Here is a 20437-nt window from a genome sequence, read left to right as displayed (position 1 = left end):
CTTCAGCGCAATTCCCAGTAACTTGACTTAATGCAAGTGATGGATTTCACTGCATGTTTCAATATTTGGATGTACAGTACATGTGATAAATCAAGCTAACCTTCAATCTTTAATTCTGTAAGCGTGAAGTGTTGATATATATATACACATGGTTGGCGTGTGGCCAAGTGGTTAAGGCGTTCGTCTAGTGATTTGGAGGTCACTGGTTCGAGCCTTGGCTGAGGCAGCGTGTGTACCCTTGAGCAAGGTATTTAACCAAGCGTGAGGTGTTGATAGTTCTTCTTTTACTGGCACCTGAATACAGGGGCATGGAAGCCAATGAGGACCATTCTGGTTAGGACAATGAGGAGGAAATCTCATTGAAACCTATCATATACTACAAAGCCTAGAGAGAGCGAACATGGAGAGATGTTTCCAATAGTTGAGGAGTCTAGGACCCAGAAGGCACAGCCTCAGAGTAGAACAGAGATGAGGGGGAATTTCTGTTGCCGAAGGGTGGTGAATCTGTGAAATTCATTGCCATAGACAGATGTGGAGGCCAGAATCATTGGGGATATTTAAAGTGGAGGTCTTGATTCATAAAGGCATCAAAGGTTATGGAGAAAAGGCAGGAGAATGGGGGTTGAGAGGGAAAGTAAATCAGCAATGGAAGAACGGCGGAGCAGACTCAATGGGACGAATGGCCTAATACTCTTCCTATGTCAAATGGGTTTATGGTCTAAATTCGCCTTACACAGCCTTAAGGAAGGTTTTAAAAATTCTGCAGAGGGAGAGTTTTGGACCAAGGTGACTGGTGGAAGATCCCCTCCCTCTCAGTCCTGGTAAACAAACTGTCTCCAAGCTCGGGTCATTCATGAAAATTAGGAACTGTGCTTCGTACAAGTTGTCTATTGACTCTGTTCTTTTGTCTAGGCCTCTCATCCAACGTGGTCCCTATGTACCTGGGCGAGCTCTCACCAAAGAACTTCCGAGGAGCCATTGGGGTGATGCCCCAACTCTTCATCACAATTGGAATCCTGATTGCTCAGATATTTGGATTAAGAAATGTCCTAGCAAATGACAGAGGTATTCCTCACGGCCTTGTGATAAAAGATTAGAGTGTAGAATCGTTATTTTTCTAGTATTTTCCTTGTAGTTCAACTTCTCTGTGTTTGCTTATAATTTTTATATTAGGTCTATATATATATGTAATTGTTCAGTAAATTTTCTAGTAATTGAAAAAGGAAGATTAGCTTACTTTTTGCCACATAGGCTTTATTTGTCATATTATTTTGATATATACAATGGAATGAGTAATTTTTGGCAAATCACGTCAGTGGTATTTGTGCCGTAAGTGTTGCCATGCTTCCAGTGCCAACAGAGTATGCCACAATTTACTCATCCTAACCCTCATGTCTTTGGGATGCAGTGGAAACCACAGCTCCCAAAGGTACATTAATTCACATGGTCACAGGGAGGGACGTACAATCTTCCCAGTGACAGTAGGGAGCAATTAAATCCCAATCTTACAGCTGGCACTGTAAAGCATTAAGCTTCCCGTTATGTTACTGTGATGGCCCATTGATTACCACTGTTGCTATTACAGTTGTGTCTAACTGAGTACAAATAAATGGGCAAAGATGCCTACATTTTCTCTTGTTTTTCCTTACAGGTTGGCCATTGCTCTTGGGACTGACCGGAATCCCAGCCGTGGTGGAGTTAATCTTTCTGCCTTTCTTCCCCGAGAGCCCCAGATACACGTTGATTCAAAAGGGCGATGAAACTGGAGCAAGAGCAGGTAACCTGGGCTGCACATCTGCGAAAGGATGTGCTGGCTGGCATTGGCGAGGGTCCAGAGGGGGTTCACGGGAATGAAGGGGTTAACGCGTGAGGAGTGATTGGTGGCTCCGGGCCTGTTCTCGCTGGAGTTTAGAAAACTGAGGGAAGATCTTACTGAAACCCACTGAGTATTGAAGGGCCCGGAGGGAGTAGATGTGAAGAGGATGTTTCAAATGGTGGGGAAGTCTAGGACAAGAGTGCACAGACTCAGAATCGAAGAACGACCCTTTCGAACAGAGATAGAAACATATAAACAGCACAGAACAGCACGTCCCTTCAGCCCAGGACGTTGTGTCGACATTATAACCTACTCTATCATCAGTCTCACCCTGCCCTCCCATATAGCCTCCATGTGCCTGTCGAAGAGATGAGGAGGAATTTCTTTTGCCAGAGGGTGGTAAATCTGTGGAGTTCAATGCCATGTTTGGCCGTGGGTATAATTAAAGCGAAGATTGATCGATTCTTGATTGTTCAGGGTAAAAAGATTGTGGGGAGAAGGCAGGAGAGAGGGGTTGTGAGGGAAAATGAATCAGTCGTGATTAAATGATGGAGCAGACTCGATGGACAGAGATGCCTGATCCTGCTCCTATGTTTTATGATCTTCGTCATTATCATCATTATGTGCTGTGTCGTCTGATGTGGGCAATGGTTGTCTCTATCCATGACCATGATTGTTCTTGGCAAATTTTTCTACAGAAGTGGTTTGCCATTGCCTTCCTCTGAGCAGTGTCTTTACAAGACGGGTGACCCCAGCCATTATCAATGCTCTTCAGAGATATACTCTTTCCTTACATCTGGCCTGGAATCATTCTGGGCCTCATATTAAATTAGACTCAGAGTATAACTAAATGACAGCAAGCTTTACAGTTGAACAGTGAGGACATCTTAAAAGTTTGGACTTAAGTCTTTAATGAAAGAATCTTTGATCAGTGCTTTCTTATCTTGTAAGTGGAGCAGGAATATTGACATGTGGGAATCAGGAATGCAAAGTCTGTATCTGACACACCTTGGAGGAAACAGAAGGCAGTGTCAGCAACAGTCAGGAGACTAGTCAACAAGTGATGCTGTGGGCTTCCAATCGTCTCAGATAACCTGGTCCCAGCCTGCTACCAGGGACAGCTCCACCACCTCAGGGGGACACTTATTTTCAAAACCTTCGTCAGCAAGTAATGAGCATAAGAACTTGGGAAATAGAAGCAGCAGCAAGGCCATTCAGCCCTTCAAGCCTCGGGTTAATTAGGGGAAAGCTGTGGGAAAATGCTTTCCAACCTCTTTGGTTCATACCCAACCTCTTTGGTGACCAAAATTGGTTTAGGACTGGTAGAATCCAGAGAGAGTCAATGGGGTGTGGGGAGAGCGGAAAGGGATTAGTGTGACTATGTGCCTGATTGTCGGTGAGGCAAAAGTTAAGGCTCACATTGAGAAGTCCCAAAGCTATGCTCATCTTCATGAGTTTACCATGGAATGTCGCCAGGGTGATGAAAAGGCTTTGTTCAGTTTTGCCGTCAGACTTAAGGGAAATATTCCCCTGAAAATGGCTCTCTTATGAGTTTACTTGTGATCGTGAGATTTATATTACCTGCTCCTCCCTAGTTCCCAGATCTGTCTTGTCTGGAACAATTGGAATTTTATATTTCTTTATGGATTAACAATTGGTTAGTGCCTTATAGTTCAAAGTAAATTTATTATCAAAGTGCACATATGTTGCCATACATTACCCTGAGATTCATTTTCTTCCAGCCATTCACAGTAGAACAGAGAAATACAATAGAATCCATGAAAAACTACACACAAACAGAGATGGACAAATAATTAGAACTGAAGACGGGCTCTTGCTTGAATTAATATCCATTATATTCATATAACTCCAGAATATTCTCTAGCATGCATAGGAAACAGAGGGGTTTCTTGTGGCAATACAGGACCAGGTTGGCAACACAAAAAAAAAGATCAAAATATGTAATAAAAGACCAACAATTTCAAGACAATGCTGAAAATGTCAAGAGCAACCAGAAACCATCCAACAGATTACAAGATCCTGCAGTAGTTTAACTCAGTCTGATTACTTATACAGGCAAAATCAAGTGGCAAACATCATTCACCAAAATCTTACTTTAAAATGTAAACTCATAAAAGACACCATACTGTACTATAAATACAAGCCTGATCCAGTTTTAAAGTCAGAGTCCTACAAACTATATTACAACTGTGGGAGGATGATTCTTTGAATTGTATTTTGTATATGTTCTTTGATAATAAATCTACTTTGAATCTTTTAATTTTTGATCTATTGCTTTGCACTGTTGTAACTATATGTTATAATTATGTGGTTTTTGTTAGTTTTTAAGTCGATTTGTCATGTGTTTTCGTGATATCATTCTGGAAAAACATCTTTATCATTTCTTAATGCATGCATTACTAAATGACAATAAAAGGGGACTGCGTGTCCTCATAATCATAATCATATTATTACAGATAGGGCATTCCATGATAACCATCTGGATATAATATTACAGGATAAAAAAGTATATAGCCATTCCAACACACACAACATACATAAATCAGTAAGTGAAAAAACACTAGAGATATGCTGAATTAAAAGAGGAAATTGAAAGTTATGGAACATGAACAGGGTATACGTTGTCCCAATACTAATATCTAAAACGAGTGCCATCCCAAAGTCTCTGCACAATAGCATTGAACAATTCTGCCTACACAGCAATATTTATGTAAATCTCCAGAAAGCCACAATACTAAACACCACTGGAATAGTCTGAAAGTTACTAGCAATTGAGAAAGGAATGTGCCTGGCTGTGACTGTACCTCGGGTTTTGCTAGCTTGAGCTGAGAAAAATTTTTTTTAATTATAATTAATTAATAATATTGAGGACATGAACTATAGAGTCTTTGAAAGTTTCACCCTTTCTTTTTCACCTGTTTTAACATCTCGAGAGTAGTGTTTATGGATGCTATATTAAGAGTCACATATACGCTCAGTGGCCAATTTATTAGGTACAGGAGTGTATGTAATACATATATGTCACCATATACAACCCTGAGATTCATAAAGTGGCCATTGACTGTATGTCTGTGGTCTTCTGTTGCTGTAGCCCATCCACTTTAAGGTTCGAGGTGTTGTGTGCTCAGAGATGCACTTCTGCACACTACTGTTGTAACGCGTGGTTATTTGAGTTACTGTTGCCTTCCTGTCAGAACGAACCAGTCTGGCCATTCTCCTCTGACCTCTCTCACCCACAGAACTGCCACTCACTGGATTTTTTTTTGTTTTCTCGGTAAACTCTAGAGGCAACCGTAAAAACCCCAGAGGATCAGCAGTTTCTGAGATACTCAAAACACCCCATCTGGCACCAACAATCATTCATACCATGGTCAAAAGCACTTAGATCACAGTTCTTCCCCATTCTGATGGTTGATTTGAACTACAACTGGACCCCTTGACCATGTCTGCATGCCTTTATGCATTGAGTTGCTGCCACATGATTGGCTGATTAGATATTTGCATTAACAAGCAGGTGCACAGGTGTACCTAATAAAATGGCCACTGCGCGTACAATAGAAGATAATTAAAATCCCATCTTTAAAACAGCATAGATCAAATGTCTTGTGTTCAAGCTTTAAGGCGTCTGAGAGGATGGGAGGACGTTGATGGTGAAATTGAGGAGATGCGTTTGGAAGATGAGTCCGAGAAAGCTGAAGGTCGGTTGTCTGTACTCAATCTTTGCTCATTCAGGTCACTACGCTGGCAGTTAATCACCGTCATTGTTCTGAACATGGGACAGCAGCTCTCTGGAGTTAATGCAGTAAGTAACGAAAACATGTGCTTAGAAACAGTATCTAAGTAGTATCTCAGAAGGAATGTGCTGACATTGGTGACGGTCCAGAGGGGGTCCACAAGAATGATCCCAGGAATGAAAGGGTTAATGTATGAGGCTCTGGGCCTGTACTCGCTAAAGTTTAGAAGAATGGGGGGTGGTGGGGTGTGGATCTCATTGAAACCTGTTGAATATTGAAAGGACCAGATAGAGGGGATGTAGAGAGGATATTTCCAATAGTGGGGGAGTCTAGGACCAGAGGACACCGCATCAGATCAGAATGGAGGTGAGGAGGAATTTCTTTGGCCAGCGGATGGCGAATCTGTGGAATTCATTACCATAGATGGCTGTAGAGGCTAAAGGCTGATTTATGCTTCTGCGTTAACTCGACGCGGTAACCTACGCAAGTAACTTACGCGCGTTGGTGTGTCTGCGTCACTCTGTAATTCGCAGACGTCACGCATGCGCACACACCTGCCCGTGCAAGGCTTCGTGGTCACGGTAGTCTTTCTCGGGGTAAACAAGAAGCGAGCTTCTTTTTTCGTAAAAGCGAAATGTGTCCTCCATGATTTTGGAGGTCTGTAAAGCTTTATGGAAAGCATTGCAGCCAGAGTTCCTTCCCTGCCCTTCAGTCGCCCAATGGGAAGCTATTGCAGCGTAGGAGGAAGTGCGATGCTACCAAGCGGACCAATCACAGTTGTTGGGTTCTGCGTTGCCGCAACGCGTAGTTACATTTTGGGAGAGGTGCGCATCAGGCTACGGCGTAGGGATCCGCGTCGGCTCTCCGTAGGGTTTGCGGCGACGCAGTACTTACGGCGTCGCCTTGACGGAGAAGTATAAGTCAGGCTTTAGTCATTGGGCGTAGTTAAAGCGGAGTTTGATAAATTCTAGATTCGTAGGGTGTCAAAGGTTACAGGGAGAAGACAGGAGAATGAGGTTGAGAGGGATAATAAATCAACCTTGATGGAATGGTGCAGAAGACTTGATGGGCTGAATGGCCTAATTCTGCTCCTGTGCCTTATGGTTGTATGAAATAATAAAGCTGTATTTATAAATCAACATTTTCTCATTATTCCATGGCTTTTGGGTAAAAGGTAATGCCAAAACATTGTGTAAGAGTGTTATCAAATAAATGTTCACACTGAGCCACGAGGAGCCATTAGTGAGCAATCATAGCTGGAGTGAATGCACTCACCGTCTTTCCCAGGGTTGGGTATACCCGAACCAGAGGGCATGGGTTTAAAGCAGGGGTGGCCAACCTTTTACATTCTATGCGTCAATTTTTTTCACTCACGAGTTCAAATGCGCCATCCAACTCTTGTACCCCCATTCAATTCTTGTAAAAAATATGTTAATATAGAACTCATGCTTGAAAAAATCACATCTGAACTCGTGCGTGAAAAACTTGACGCATGGAATGTAAAAGGTTGGCCACCCCTGCTTTAAAGGGAGAAGGGAAGTACAGTGGATTCCGGTTAATTGGGGCAGCCGCTTATTTGGGACGACTCTTAAACAACAAAAATAATTGGGAAAATAACTGATATTCCCTTTGCTTATGCCACTATGCCACTTAATTGGGGCAGGAGACTGTTGCCAAACAGTTTCTAACTAATGTCAATCACGTGCACTTGCGTAGTTGGTAGACACTACACTGTGCTTAGAGCAAGCAGTTTTTATATAGTATCACAAACAAGAGATGTTGGAAATCTGAGCAACATGCACAAAATGCTGGAGGAACTCAACAGGCCAGGCAGCACCAATGGAAAAAAAGTACAGTCAACTTTTCGGGCCAAAACCCTTCGGCAGGCCCGAAATGTCAACTGTACATTTTTCCATAGATGCTGCCAGGCCTGCCAAGTTCCTCCAGCATTTTGTGCGTGCTTCTATTTAAAAAGCAGTGATTCTTGTGACTGACAGTTGGCGAGAAATAACCAGTTAGACAACTCAGAACGGTTTTGCTCACTAAGGTTTCAAGCATTCAGACTTGGAGATGCCAGAAACAGCCAAGAGTGAAAATGAAATGATTTCACTACTTCAACAAGTTAGGAACTACGAATAATTTAAAAGTATCACCAATCATCTTGAATATTTCAATGAAAATGAAGATTTGGAGGATGCACTCATCAAAAGCATTGTATGAAAGCAGCCCATTATCTGCACTAATTTTGTTTTCTCTTTGGAGCAAAGGAGGATGAGGGGAGACTTGACAGATGTGTACAAGATGATAAGAGGCATACATAGAGTGGACAACCAGAGGCTTTTCCCAGGCCGGAAATGGCTAATACAAGGAGGCATTTTTTTTTAAGGAGATTGGAGGAAAGTATAAGGGGGATGTCAGGGTAATTTCTTTGCGCAGAGAGTGATCAGTGCATGGAACACCCTGCCAGGGGTGACAAAGAGGCAAACACATGAAGAATGTTTAAGAAACCCTTAGGTAGATGATAGGAAAATGGAGGGCTATGTAGGAGGGAAGAGTTAGATTGATCTTCGAGTAGGTTAAAAGGTCAACACAATGTTGTGGGCCGAAGGGCCTGTACTGTGCTGTACTGTTTTTTTTATGTCTGATTGTACCAGCAGTTTAGGAAAGTGACTCTAGAGTGAATGTTTCTCAGGAAGAACACTCATGTCTGCCATTTTCCCAGAACTCAGCGGAAAATACAGTGTGTTCCTGTCTTTTCAAAAGACAAAAAAAGTCAACTTTCACTCAGCGACTCTTCGAAGAATATTATGTTGAAAACAAACAAAGGAGGGGTGTGGAAGCATAGCGGTTAGTGCTATTACTTTACAGCACCAACGATCAGCGATTGGGGTTCAAATCGTACCGCTGTCTGTATGCTCTTCCCATAGCCATATGAGTTTCTTCTGGATGTTCCGGTTCCCTCTCGCCTCCCAAAGATGTACAGGTCAGGGTTAGTGAGCTGTGGGCTTGCTACGTTGGCACTGGAAGCGTGGAAAAACTTGCGGGCTACCTCCAGCACATGAATCTCAGCATAACATACGCATACTTTGATAATAAATTTCTTTTAAACTTCGAACTTTTGCGGCAGGAGCCAGAAGGGCCTGTTACCATACTGTACCTCTAAACCTAAAAATCTAAATCTTAATTCAAAGCGTTCATAAATGGTGTCAAGAGTTCAGAATTTGGAGATAAGATAGCAGCTTGTAAAGAGAGGGTATATTGTAAAATTTAATTTTAAAATAATGCAGAGGTATCATTCAGTGTCCACTCATTTTCTGCCTGCAGATATATTACTATGCAGACAGCATATATCGATCGGCAGGGGTGAAGGAGAACGATATTCAGTATGTGACTGTTGGCACAGGATCGGTCAATGTGTTCATGACCATAGCAGCAGTGAGTCCTAATTAATTTCTGCTATAATCTTTACCAGATGTTAATGCGGTTGGACGTGAGTACACTGCATTAAGCTCACACTGCTGTTGTGTCCTACAGACGGCTATAATCGAAAAGGCTGGGCGCAGGCTGCTCCTCCTGCTGGGATTTGCCATTTGCTGCATCTTCTGCATGATCTTAACCATGAGTCTGAACCTCCAGGTTGGTGGAAAGCCTTGTACTCTGTGAATGGCAATGAATTAATAACATATACACTCAGTGGCCACTTTATTAGGTACACCTGTACACTTGCTTGTTAATACAAATATCTAATCGACCAATCGTGTGACAGCAGCTCGGTGCGGAAAAGCATGCAGACACGGTCAACAGGCTTAGTTGTTGTTCAGACCAAATATCAGAATGGAGAAGAAATGTCATCTCAGCTACGTTGACCATGGAATGATTGTTGGTGTCAGATGGGGTGGTTTGAGTATCTCTAAAACTACTGGTCTCCTGGGATTTTCTCACACAACAGTCCCCAGAATTTACAGAGAATGGCGCACAAAGCAAAAGACATCCAGTGAGTGGCAGTTTTCTGAGGGAGAAAATGCCTCGTTAATGAGAGAGGTCAGAGGAGAATGGCCAGAGTGGTTCAAGCTGACGGAAAGGTGACAGTAACTCAAATAACCAAGCATTACAACAGTGGTGTGCAGAAGAGTGTCTCTGAACACACAAAACATCGGACCCTGAAGTGGATGAGCAACAGGACCAGAAAACCACACTGAGTTCCACTCCTGTGCCTACTAAAGTGACAACTAACTGTATATTCCATATTCTGAATAGAATCTTAAAGCTTTGAAATGATGTTGCATAATTAAGTTATTTTTACTTGGACAGAGTCTTCAAACATTTGTATGTGATTAACTTTATTAAAGGTTAGCTTTATTTGTCATACATGCACCGAATCATTGAGTGAAATGCATTATTGTTTTGTGACGTGCCAGGGACAGCCCACAAGTGTCACCACGTTTCCGGAGCCAAGTTGCAGACCCACAGCTCATTAACTCTAATCCGTGCACCTTTGGGATGTGGGAGGAAACCGGAGCACCTGGAGGAAACCCTTGTGGTCACGGGGAGAACGTACAAACTCCTTCCCGACTGTGGAAGGAACTGAATCCCGACCAGTGAACACTGGCGCTGTAAAGCGATGTGTGAATTGCTACATTACCATGCCACCCTCGATTTGAAGCCAACTAACAAGAATAGATTATAATAACGTAATGGCCAAAGCAGTATCTTATGAGGATAGGCTGAGCGAGCTAGGGACTTTCTCTTTGGAGAGAATAAGGATAAGAGGTGACTTGATAGAGGTGTACAAGATGATAGAGGCATATATCAGTGGATAGTTTATTGATTCATTAGTGAGACAGTGCAGAGTAAGCCCCACACATCCCCAGCCACCCCCAACAACTCCAATTAACCCTAACCTAATCACGGAACAATTTACAATGACCAGTTAACACAGGCTTTGGACTGTGGGAGAAAACCAGGGCACCCGGAGAAAACGCAGGCATTCCACAAGGAGGACATATAGGGACTCCTTACAGAATGGTGCTGGAATAGAACTTCAGAATCCAGAATGCCCCAAGCTGTAATGGTGTCGCACTAAACATGATGCTACCACGGTGTGATCGCCAGAGACGTTTTCCCTGGCCAGTAATGGCTATTATGAGGAGGCATAATTTTAAGGTGTTGAGAAGGAAGTATAGAAGGATATCAGGGATAGTTTTGGTGGGTGGGGGCATGGAATGTGCTGCTAGGGATTGTGGTAAAGGCAGACACATTAGGGACATTTAAAAGACTCTCGGAGCAGAGTTGGGGAGGAATTTCTTTCATGACTCTGCAGGTTTCCTCTGGGTGCTCCAGTTTCCTTCCACATTCTAAAGACGTATGGATTGGTTAGGGTCAGTAAGCTAAGGACGTGCTACGTTGGCGCCAGAAGCATGTCGACACTTGCAGGCTCCCCCCAGCACATCCTCGGACTGTGTTGTGCGTTGACACGAGCGACACATTCCACCGGATGTTTCCATGTTTTGATGTCCATGTGACAAATAAAGCTAATCGTTTAATCTTTTCTCTCTTTACCTCTATAAGATCTTTCCACATTCTCCTGCACTCCAAGGAATAGTCCTTAGGAAGGGTCTCGACCTGAAATATCAACTGCTTATTCCCTTACGTAGACACTATCCGATCTGCTGAGTTCCTCCAGCATTTTGTGTGCGTTGCACTGCATTTCCAGCATCTATACAATCTCTGGAGTTTATAAAGTCCTAACCTATTCAACCTTTCCCTATAATTCGGGTCCTCGAATTCTAACAACATCCTTGTAAATTTTCTCTGCACTCTTTCAAGCTTTTAACTGTTGTGTATTTAATGAAATGAAGAAAGCACCACAGAAGCTAAATTACATATAATGCAAGAATGTGATAAAAGTGCAATAAGAGTTACTGAATGTGAAAAATATGTTTTCTCCTTAGGACTCCATTGATGGAATGTCATATCTCAGCATAGTCTGCATAATCGTATATGTTATCGGACATGCAATAGGACCTAGTAAGTACAAAAACCATCCAGTTCTTCACTCAGTTTGATTTTTCTTTTACTTGCTGTCTTGATGCAGTTACAAAATGTGAAAATAAATTCAATGTCTTTACGATGCGTGACCTACAGTACACCCAGTGGCCACTTTATTAGGTACCTCCTATTCCTAAAAAAGTGGCCACTGAGTGTCTGTTTGTGATCTTCAGCTGCTGTAGCCCATACACGTCAAGGTTCAGAGTGTTGTGCGTTCAGAGATGCTCTTCTTCACACCACTGTTGTAATGTGTGGTTATTTGAGTTACTGGTAATTATTTGGCTATAATTGCTAACAGTACTTCTCCTGTTTTTCTCCTTCATTAGGCCCCATTCCGTACGTGATAACAACAGAAATATTTCGTCAATCCTCCAGACCGGCTGCCTTCATGGTGGCAGGATCAGTTCACTGGTTATCCAACTTCCTCGTGGGCCTCATTTTCCCGTTTCTTGAGGTACATTTAGCTTAAGCCGCATTTATTTATGATTAAATCCACCCATCCATATCCTGTGCTCTGAGTGGTCTCAACCTGATAGTCAAGTCAAGTAACTATATACAGGTACTGTAGATAATGTATATGACCATATAATTAATATAGAATGGAGAAGTTTCTTCGAACTAGAGCTCAAATTTCACCAGGGTGCCAGAGACCAAATATCGAGAAAGCCAGACTCAAGGGAAAGGTTGTGCAGGGTAGGACTTTATTCAATGGAGCATAGAAGATTGAAGGGAAACCTTATCATCATCATCATTATGTACCATGTCATGTGAAGTGGACAATCATGGTCTCATGACTATGATAGTTCCTGGCAAATTTTTCTACAGAAGTGGTTTGCCATTGCTGTTTTCTGGGCAGCGTCTTTACAAGACGGGTGACCCCAGCCATTACCAATACTCTTCAGAGATTGTCTGCCTGGCGTCAGTGGTCGCATAACCAGCACCTGTGATATTCACCACCTGCTGATACAATCATCCACCACCAGTTCCCATGACCCTGATTTGTGGGGAGGAGGGTGTGGTGGTGCTAAGCAGGTGCTATACATTGCCGGAGGATGACCTGCAGGGTAACGGAGGGAAGGAGTGCCTTACACATCCTTTGGTAGAGGTGTATGAACTGATGAGGGGTATAGATCGTGTGTACGCACCCTATCCACCGGATGGATAGAACAAACCCATGACATGGGTGAATATATTGGCCCTTGTGGCTAAAGGGATCAGGGGGTATGGAGAGAAGGCAGGTACAGGGTTCTGAGTTGGATGATCAGCCATGATCATACTGAATGGCGGTGCAGGCTCGAAGGGCCGAATGGCCTACTCCTGCACCTATTTTCTATGTTTCTATGTCATGAATTGGATGGATTGAACAGACACACGTGTTACAGTACATGTCTTATCTTACCTGCTCATCGAAAGCCACTCCCCCAATGGAGGCAGGGGCTGGCCTATTTGAGGAGCACTGCAGCCCCTCGCACTAGCTTCCATTTAGCTGATGATGTCATGACGCCATTAGGGTTTAAATCTAGTGTGTGGTAACCGTATGGTCTATCTTCCTCTCTGGTCACCATGGACCAGGTAGATGATAGGTGCCATGGAAACGGTAGACAGTCGGGGGAAGGTGTGCTGCAGTTCAGAAGGGCCGGGCACACACCTTGGATGAGTATTTGCCACTGTGTGTATGTGTAGTGTCTGTTTTGTCCTGTCACTTCAGGCATTCAGTTTAGGTAAATATCTGTATCCGAGTTTGGCTTGAAGGGTTATTGAAGTTATACTCTTTTGTTCAAGAGCCTGATGGTTGAGGGGTAGTAACTGTTCCTGAACCTGGGGGTGTGAGTCCTGAGGCTCCTGTACCTTCTTCCTGATGGTAGAAGTAAGGAAAGAGCATGGCCTGGGTGTTGGGGGTCTCTGATGATGGATGCTGCTTTCCTGCAACAACGTTTCACGTAGATGTGCTCAATGATTGGGAAGGCTTTACCTGTGATGGACTGGGCTGTATCCATTACTTTTGTTTAGTGTCACTGTCTTGAAATATAGGGGGCTTAGATAATTACTTATTTGGTTTAGATACTTGGTTGAGAGTTAGTAAATAAATAGTTAGCATGCTTACTCGCAATCAGCATCTCCTGTCCCACTTACCAAATCCACAAATCTTCTTCCCTGTACCAACATGAGTTGGGTGGATGTACCCTATCATGAACTGGGTGGGTGAACAGACCCACGAACATACGTCTGTGATTTTAGGTTTGGATTAATAGTCCACATGGATGAATCGAGTATGGATGCAATAGAAGAACGGCAACATATATTGTCACGTAACACAGAAAATCTATTCGATCGGATAAATGGGATTTAATTAGGCCACACCAGTCGGTCAAGTCATAGAACAGTACAGCATGGAATCAGGTCTCCTGGCCCAATTTGTACATTCCAACCATGGCGCTGGTTCAAGTTAGTCCCATTTGCCCATGTTTGGTCCACATCCCTCTGGACCCCTCCTGTCCATCTACTTATTCAAATGTCTTTTAGATGCTGTCATTGTACCAGCCTTCATTGCTTCCTCTGGCCGCTTATTCCATATATGCACCACCGTCTGTATGGTGAAGTTGACCCTGACGTCCTTTGATGTCTTTCACCTCTCATCTTAAACTTCTGCCTCTAGTTTTTAGTTTCCTTTTCGTTCCCACCTCCCACCTTTTTCTTCTGGCTTCCGCCCTCTTTCTTTCTAGTCCTGATGAAAGGTCTCAGCCTGAGTCACCAACTGTTCATTTCCCTCCAGAGATGCTGCCTGACTCATCAATGTCGAAATCAAAGCCAATTTATCTCTGGAATTCTTTGGAATCTCAGAATTCTTTAAAGCCACAGTCCTTGAGTTCATTGAACCAGATTGATAAACGGGTTAGATAGGCGGGTTGTATATCAGCCACGATAAGTGTCAGAGCAGACTTAAAGGACCGGGTGCTCAACTCCTCCATCTTGTTCTCTTCATGTGTTATGTTCCCTGAGCTTAGGTTGGAAATCAAAGACAAAGTTGAAAAAAGGTCAAAGTAAATTTATTTTCAAAGTGTGTATAAGTCACCGTACTCTATCTGAGATTCATCTTCTTGCAGGTATTTACAGGAAAATAAAGAAATACAATAGAATTTATCAAAGACAGAGGCCAGAGATTTATTTATGACAGTGCCAGTAGCAGCATACTGTTGTATTTTTAACTATATTTCGTGAATGCACTTTACATCAACTTGTACATCCGCAAAATACTTTTTTATCTGTTAATATTATTGTATGTGATATATGTATTGCATTTTGCACCTCGGTCCCAGAGAATTGTTGTTTCATTTAGCTGTATAAATATGCACAGTTGAAGGACAATAGATTTGAACAGAGTGGTGGAGCGAATGATATTTAAAGTTACAAGCAAATGGAAGTTCAGGGTCTTTTGCGAAGGATTGGGGGGTCTTTGGGGTTTTGATGTTTCTACCATTCATTCTGTGGGGTTTCTTTTTTCATGGATGTCTGTGAAGAGTACGAATTTCAGGTTGTACACTATATACATTCTCTGATAGTAAGTGAACCTTTGAAACTTGCAGACTAGTCACAGGTGCTCTGCAAAGTTAACACCATTTTATTCCCCCTTCATATTGATACTGTTAGAGTTAAGGAATCAATATTAGCACCAAAGGTTCAAACTCAACACCTTCCTGTCTAATCTTTTTTTTGTCTAACTAAATTCTCCTTGCAGAAGGGGATTGGCGAGTACAGCTTCATCATTTTTGGGGTGATCTGCCTGGCCACTTTTACCTACATCTTCTTCGTCATTCCTGAAACGAAAAACAAGACCTTCCTGGAGATCAGTCAGATTCTGGCCAAGAGGAACAACGAGGAGGTGAAAGTGGAGCAGGAGCAGCTGGATCTGAGTCTGAGGGATGTGGGTCACGAACAGTGGAAGGCAGAGAAGAGCACATATCTCTAACCAACCCCAGTATGTTCCTCGGGCTGGAATCATTTTGTGAATACTAACCACACACATGTTAACGTTTGTAGGAGGCTCCTTTGCCACTTGGTCTAACAAGAGTGCTAATACATTTACAATCATTCAGTGTCATTATCATTGCTGGTAGAATTCCATTCCTTAAACCTACTACCTTATTAACTCCCTCACATCTAAAAGAAATTCCTGAAAACCTATATCTCTGCCAATGTTTTTTGTAATGTGCAAATGCAAAAGCTTTTAGATAGTGTTTATTGACACCAGTCAATGAGGTTATTGACCATAATATAATATAGGCATCCGTTAGTCTCGTGAGACCGTGGATTTGTGCCTTGGAAGGTTTCCAGGGCGCAGGCCTTGGCAAGGTTGTATGGAAGACCGGCAGGTGCCCATGCTGCAAGCATCCCCTCTCCATGCCATCAATGTTGTCCAAGGGAAGGGCACTAGGGCCGATACATCTTGGCACCGGAGTCGTCGCAGAGCAATCTGTGGTTAAGTGCCTTGCTCAAGGACACAACACGCTGCCTCAGCTGAGGCTGGAACTAGCGACCTTCAGATCACTAGACCGACACCTTAACCACTTGGCCACACGCCAATACTATTGACCAGGACAGCATGGAAACAGGTCTTTTGCCCCAATTTCTCCATGGCAACCATGCTTCTGGCCCTAAGATGGTCCCGTTCACCCACATTTGGTCCATTTCCCTCTAAACCAGGGGTTCCCAACCATTTTTATGCCACGGACTCCTACCATTAACTGAGGGGTCCCCGGACCCTAGGTTGGAAACCCCTCCTACCTGTGTATGTACTTAATCAAATATTTTTATATGCTATTATTGCGGATTTGATCAGCTTTATCAGATTAGTTTTATAATTCACGTGGACTTCAAAATACTTAAATATACATCTGACAAATAAAGTTACTGTAATCTTTCATAACTAATGTTCAATGCTGAAGTCAATATAATCAATTTACTTGGACAAGGGAGTCTAGTTATTTACTTACTTTATTTATTGAGATACAGCACAGAGTAGGAACTTTGAGCCACACCACCCAGCAGTTCCACTCATTTAACCCTGGCCTAATTATGGGACAATTTACAATGACCAATGAACCTACCAACTGGTACGTCTGTGGACTGTGGGAGGAAACCAGAGCACCCAAAGGAAACCCACACGGTCTCGGGGAGAGCATACAAACTCCGTACAGACAGCGGTGGGAACTGAACAGGGGGTCACCTGTACTGTAAAGTGTTGTGCTAACCACTATACTGCCATGTCACTCAATGTGAAAAGTGAGGAGGAAATGGAAACTCTTCTCAATAAAAGCAGTTCCCTAAAAACTGCAGTAGCAGGGAATAATTAGGTATAAATTAAATCAATCAGCAGTCTGCAATTGATGGCCAAGCTCAATAAGGAGGGGATTTACCCAACCATCTCCATAAGCATTGCACTCCAGGTAAGTGAAATCTGTAATTACAAAACTGAAAAAGCTGGAATTGCCCAGCAGGTCAGGCAGCATCTGAGGGTAGAGAAACAGTTCAGGTCATTTATTTTTAATAAGACCATAAGACACAGGAGAAGAATTAGGCCACTTGGCCCATCAAGTCTGTTCTGCCATTCTATCATGGCTGATTTATTATTCCTCTCCACCCCATTCTCTTGCCACTCCCCATAACCTTTGACACCCTTACTAATTAAGAACCTATCAAATTCTGCTTTAAATATACCCAATGACTTGGTCTCCACAGCCGTCTGTGGTAATGAATTCCACAGACTCACCATCCTCTGGCTAAAGAAATTCTTCCTCATCTTCATTCTGAAGGGACATCCTTCTATTCTGGGGCTGTGCACTCTGGTCCTAGACTCCCCCTCTATTTGAAATATCCTCTTCACATCCACTCTATCTAGGCCTTTCAATATTCAACAGGTTTCAATGAGATACCCTTCATTCGTCTGAACTCCAGTGAGTATAGGCCCAGAACCATCAAATGCTCCTCATACATTAAATCTTTCATTCCCAGAATCATTCTTGTGAGCCTCCTCGGTCCCTCCCCAATGCCAGCCCATTTTTTTTATTAGATAAGGGGCCTAAAGCTACTCAAAATACTCCAAGTGTACTCTGACCAATGACTTCTAAAGCCTCAGCATCACATCCTTGCTGTTGTATTCGAGTCCTCTCGGCGTGAATGCTCACATTGTATTTGCCTTCCTTCCTACCAACTCAACCTGTAAGTTAACCTTTACAGAAACCTGCACAAGAACTCCAAAGTCCCTCGCACCTCAGATGTTTGAGTTTTCTGCCCATTTAAAAAAACGGCCTACTGTCTTTATTTCTTCTACCAAAGTGCATGACCATACACGTCCCTACACTATATTCCATCTGTCAGTTTTTTGCCCATTCTCCCAATCTGTCCAAGTTTTTCTGCAGACTCCTTGCTGCCTCAACACTACCTGCCCCTCCAGCTATCTTCATATTGTCCGCAAACTAGGCCATAAAGCCATCAATTCTGTCATCCAAGTTGGTGACATAAAACATGAAAAGAAGTGGTCCCAATACCGACCGCTGTCCACCAGCAACCAACCAGAAAAGGCCCACTTCATGCCCACTTTATTCCCACTCTTTGCCTCCTGCCAAACAGCCAATGCTCTATCCATGCTAATATCTTTCCTGTAATACTATGGGAACTTAACTTGTTAAGCAGCCTTATGTGTGGCACCTCATCAAAGACTTTCTGAAAATCCACGTAAACGACATACACTGACTCTCCTTTGTCTATCCTGCCTGTTATTTCATCAAAGAATTCCAACAGATTTGTCAGGCAAGATTTCCCCATAAGGAAACCATGCTGACTTTGGACAACTTTATCAATTGCATCCAAGTACTGTACCCTAAACCTCATACTTAATAATGGACTCCAACATCTTCGCAACCTGTAATTTGCTTTTTTCTGCCTTTCTCCATTCTTAAAGAGTGGAGTGACTTTTGTAATTCTGCAGTCTTCTGGAACCATTCCAGAATCTAGTGATTCTTGAAAAATCATTACTAATGCGTCCACAATCTCTTCAGCCATCTCTTTCAGACCCTGAGGTGTATTCCAGGTGACTTAGCTACCTTCAGATTTTTCAGCTTCCTAAGTACCTTCTCCTTAGTAATGGCAACTACATTCACTTCGGCTCCTGACACTCTCAAAGTTCTGGCATACTGCTAGTGTCTTTCACATTGATGCAAAATACTTATTAAGTTCGTCTGTTATTTCTTTGTCCCCCACTACTACCTCTGCAGCATCATTCTCCAGCGGTCTGATGTCCACTCTCACCTCTCTTTTACACTTTATATCAGAAAAAACTTTTGATATCCTATTTGATATTATTGGCTAGGTTACCTTCATATTTCAGCTTTTCTTTCCTGATGGTTTTTTTTAGGTTTCTGCTGTTGGTTGTTAAAAGATTTCCAATTCTCTAACTTCCCACAATTTTTGCTCTACTCTATGCCCTCTCTTTTGCTTTGATGCTTTCTTTGACTTCCCTTGTCGGACACTGGTGCCCCTTCTTCCCTTCGGATAACTCTATCGTCTTTGGGGTGTAGCTATCTTGCACCTCGTGAATTGCTTCCAGAAACTCCAGCCACTGCTGTTCTGCCATCATCCCTGCCAGTGTCCCCTTGCAACCAATTTAGGCCAGCTCCTTTCTCAGGCCTCTGTAATTACATTTACTCTACTGTAATACTGATACATCTGACTTTATCGTCTTTCTCTCTCCCTGTCAAACTGCAGGGTGAATTCTATCATATTATGATCACTGCCTCCTAAGGATTCTTTTACCTTGAGCTCTCTGGTTCATTACGTAACACCCAATCCAGAATTGCCTTTCCCCTAATGGGCTAGACCACAAGCTGCTCTGAAAAGCCATCTTGAAGGCATTCTACAAATTCCCTCTTGGGATCCAGCATCAACTTGATTTTCCCAATGTACCTGCATATTGAAATCCATTATGATTATCATATCATTGACCTTATAACATGCCTTTTCTTTCTCCCATTATAATTTACATCCCAATCCCAGCTACTGTTGGAGGCCGGTATATAATGCCCATCAAGGTCTTTTTACCCTTGCAGTTTCTTAGCTCTACCCACAAAGACTCTACATCTTCTGATCCTACGTCACTTCTTTCTAAGGATTTGGCTTCAATTTTTACCAACGGATCCATGCCAACTCCTTTGCCTACCTGCCTGTCCTTTCGATGCAATGTGTTCCTTGGATGTTACGCTCCCAACTATAATCTTTTTTCAGCCGCAACTCAGTGATGCCCAGAGTGTCATCCCTGCCGATCTCTAACTGTGCTACAGGATCATCTATCATATTCCATATACTGTGTGCAATCAAATATAACACCTTTAGTCCTATATTCATCACCCTTTTTGATTTTGCCCTCATGTTACGGTTCAACTCATCCCACTGACTGCAATTTTGGTCGATTATCTGCCTGTCCTTCCTCACAGTCTCAGTACACACTGTCTCTGCGTGTAAAGTGGTGAATCTGTGGCAGTCGTGGATCTGTGGAATTTGTTGCCACAGGCAGCCGTGAAGGCCAAGTCATTGGGTATATTTAAGGCAGAGATTGACAGATTCTTGATTGGTCAGGGCATGAAGGGATATAGGGAGAAGGCAGGAGATTGGGGCCAAGAGGGAAAATGGATCAGCCGTGATGAAATGGCAGAGCAGACTCGATGGGCCAAATGGCCTAATTCTACCCCTATATCTTATGGTAAAACAAAAGCCCTATCATCAGCCTTATCACTTCAGTTCCCATGCCCCTGCCAAATTAGTTTAA

The 20437-nt window shown here is 42.9% G+C and overlaps 1 protein-coding gene across 2 annotated transcripts in view; it reads left to right on the top strand.

The window, feature by feature from the left end:
- The window catches only part of slc2a1a (solute carrier family 2 member 1a), a 32506-nt gene extending 15963 nt beyond the window's left edge, over nt 1-16543 (top strand). For both annotated transcript variants that reach the window (XM_063032931.1, XM_063032932.1), the window contains 8 exons: nt 913-1065; nt 1652-1777; nt 5452-5639; nt 8896-9006; nt 9106-9207; nt 11523-11598; nt 11946-12073; nt 15356-16543. In XM_063032931.1, coding sequence (XP_062889001.1) covers nt 913-1065; nt 1652-1777; nt 5452-5639; nt 8896-9006; nt 9106-9207; nt 11523-11598; nt 11946-12073; nt 15356-15586 — 1115 coding nt within the window. In that variant the 3' untranslated portion in view covers nt 15587-16543. The remainder of the gene's footprint in view (nt 1-912; nt 1066-1651; nt 1778-5451; nt 5640-8895; nt 9007-9105; nt 9208-11522; nt 11599-11945; nt 12074-15355) is intronic.
- Nucleotides 16544-20437: the final 3894 nt, after the last annotated feature.

This window comes from Mobula hypostoma, chromosome 25, assembly GCF_963921235.1.
Source record: "Mobula hypostoma chromosome 25, sMobHyp1.1, whole genome shotgun sequence".
Classification (NCBI taxonomy): Eukaryota; Metazoa; Chordata; class Chondrichthyes; order Myliobatiformes; family Myliobatidae; genus Mobula; species Mobula hypostoma.
The sequence above is the reverse complement of the archived record's forward strand: the minus strand, read 5'-3'. Positions and strand labels throughout refer to the sequence as shown.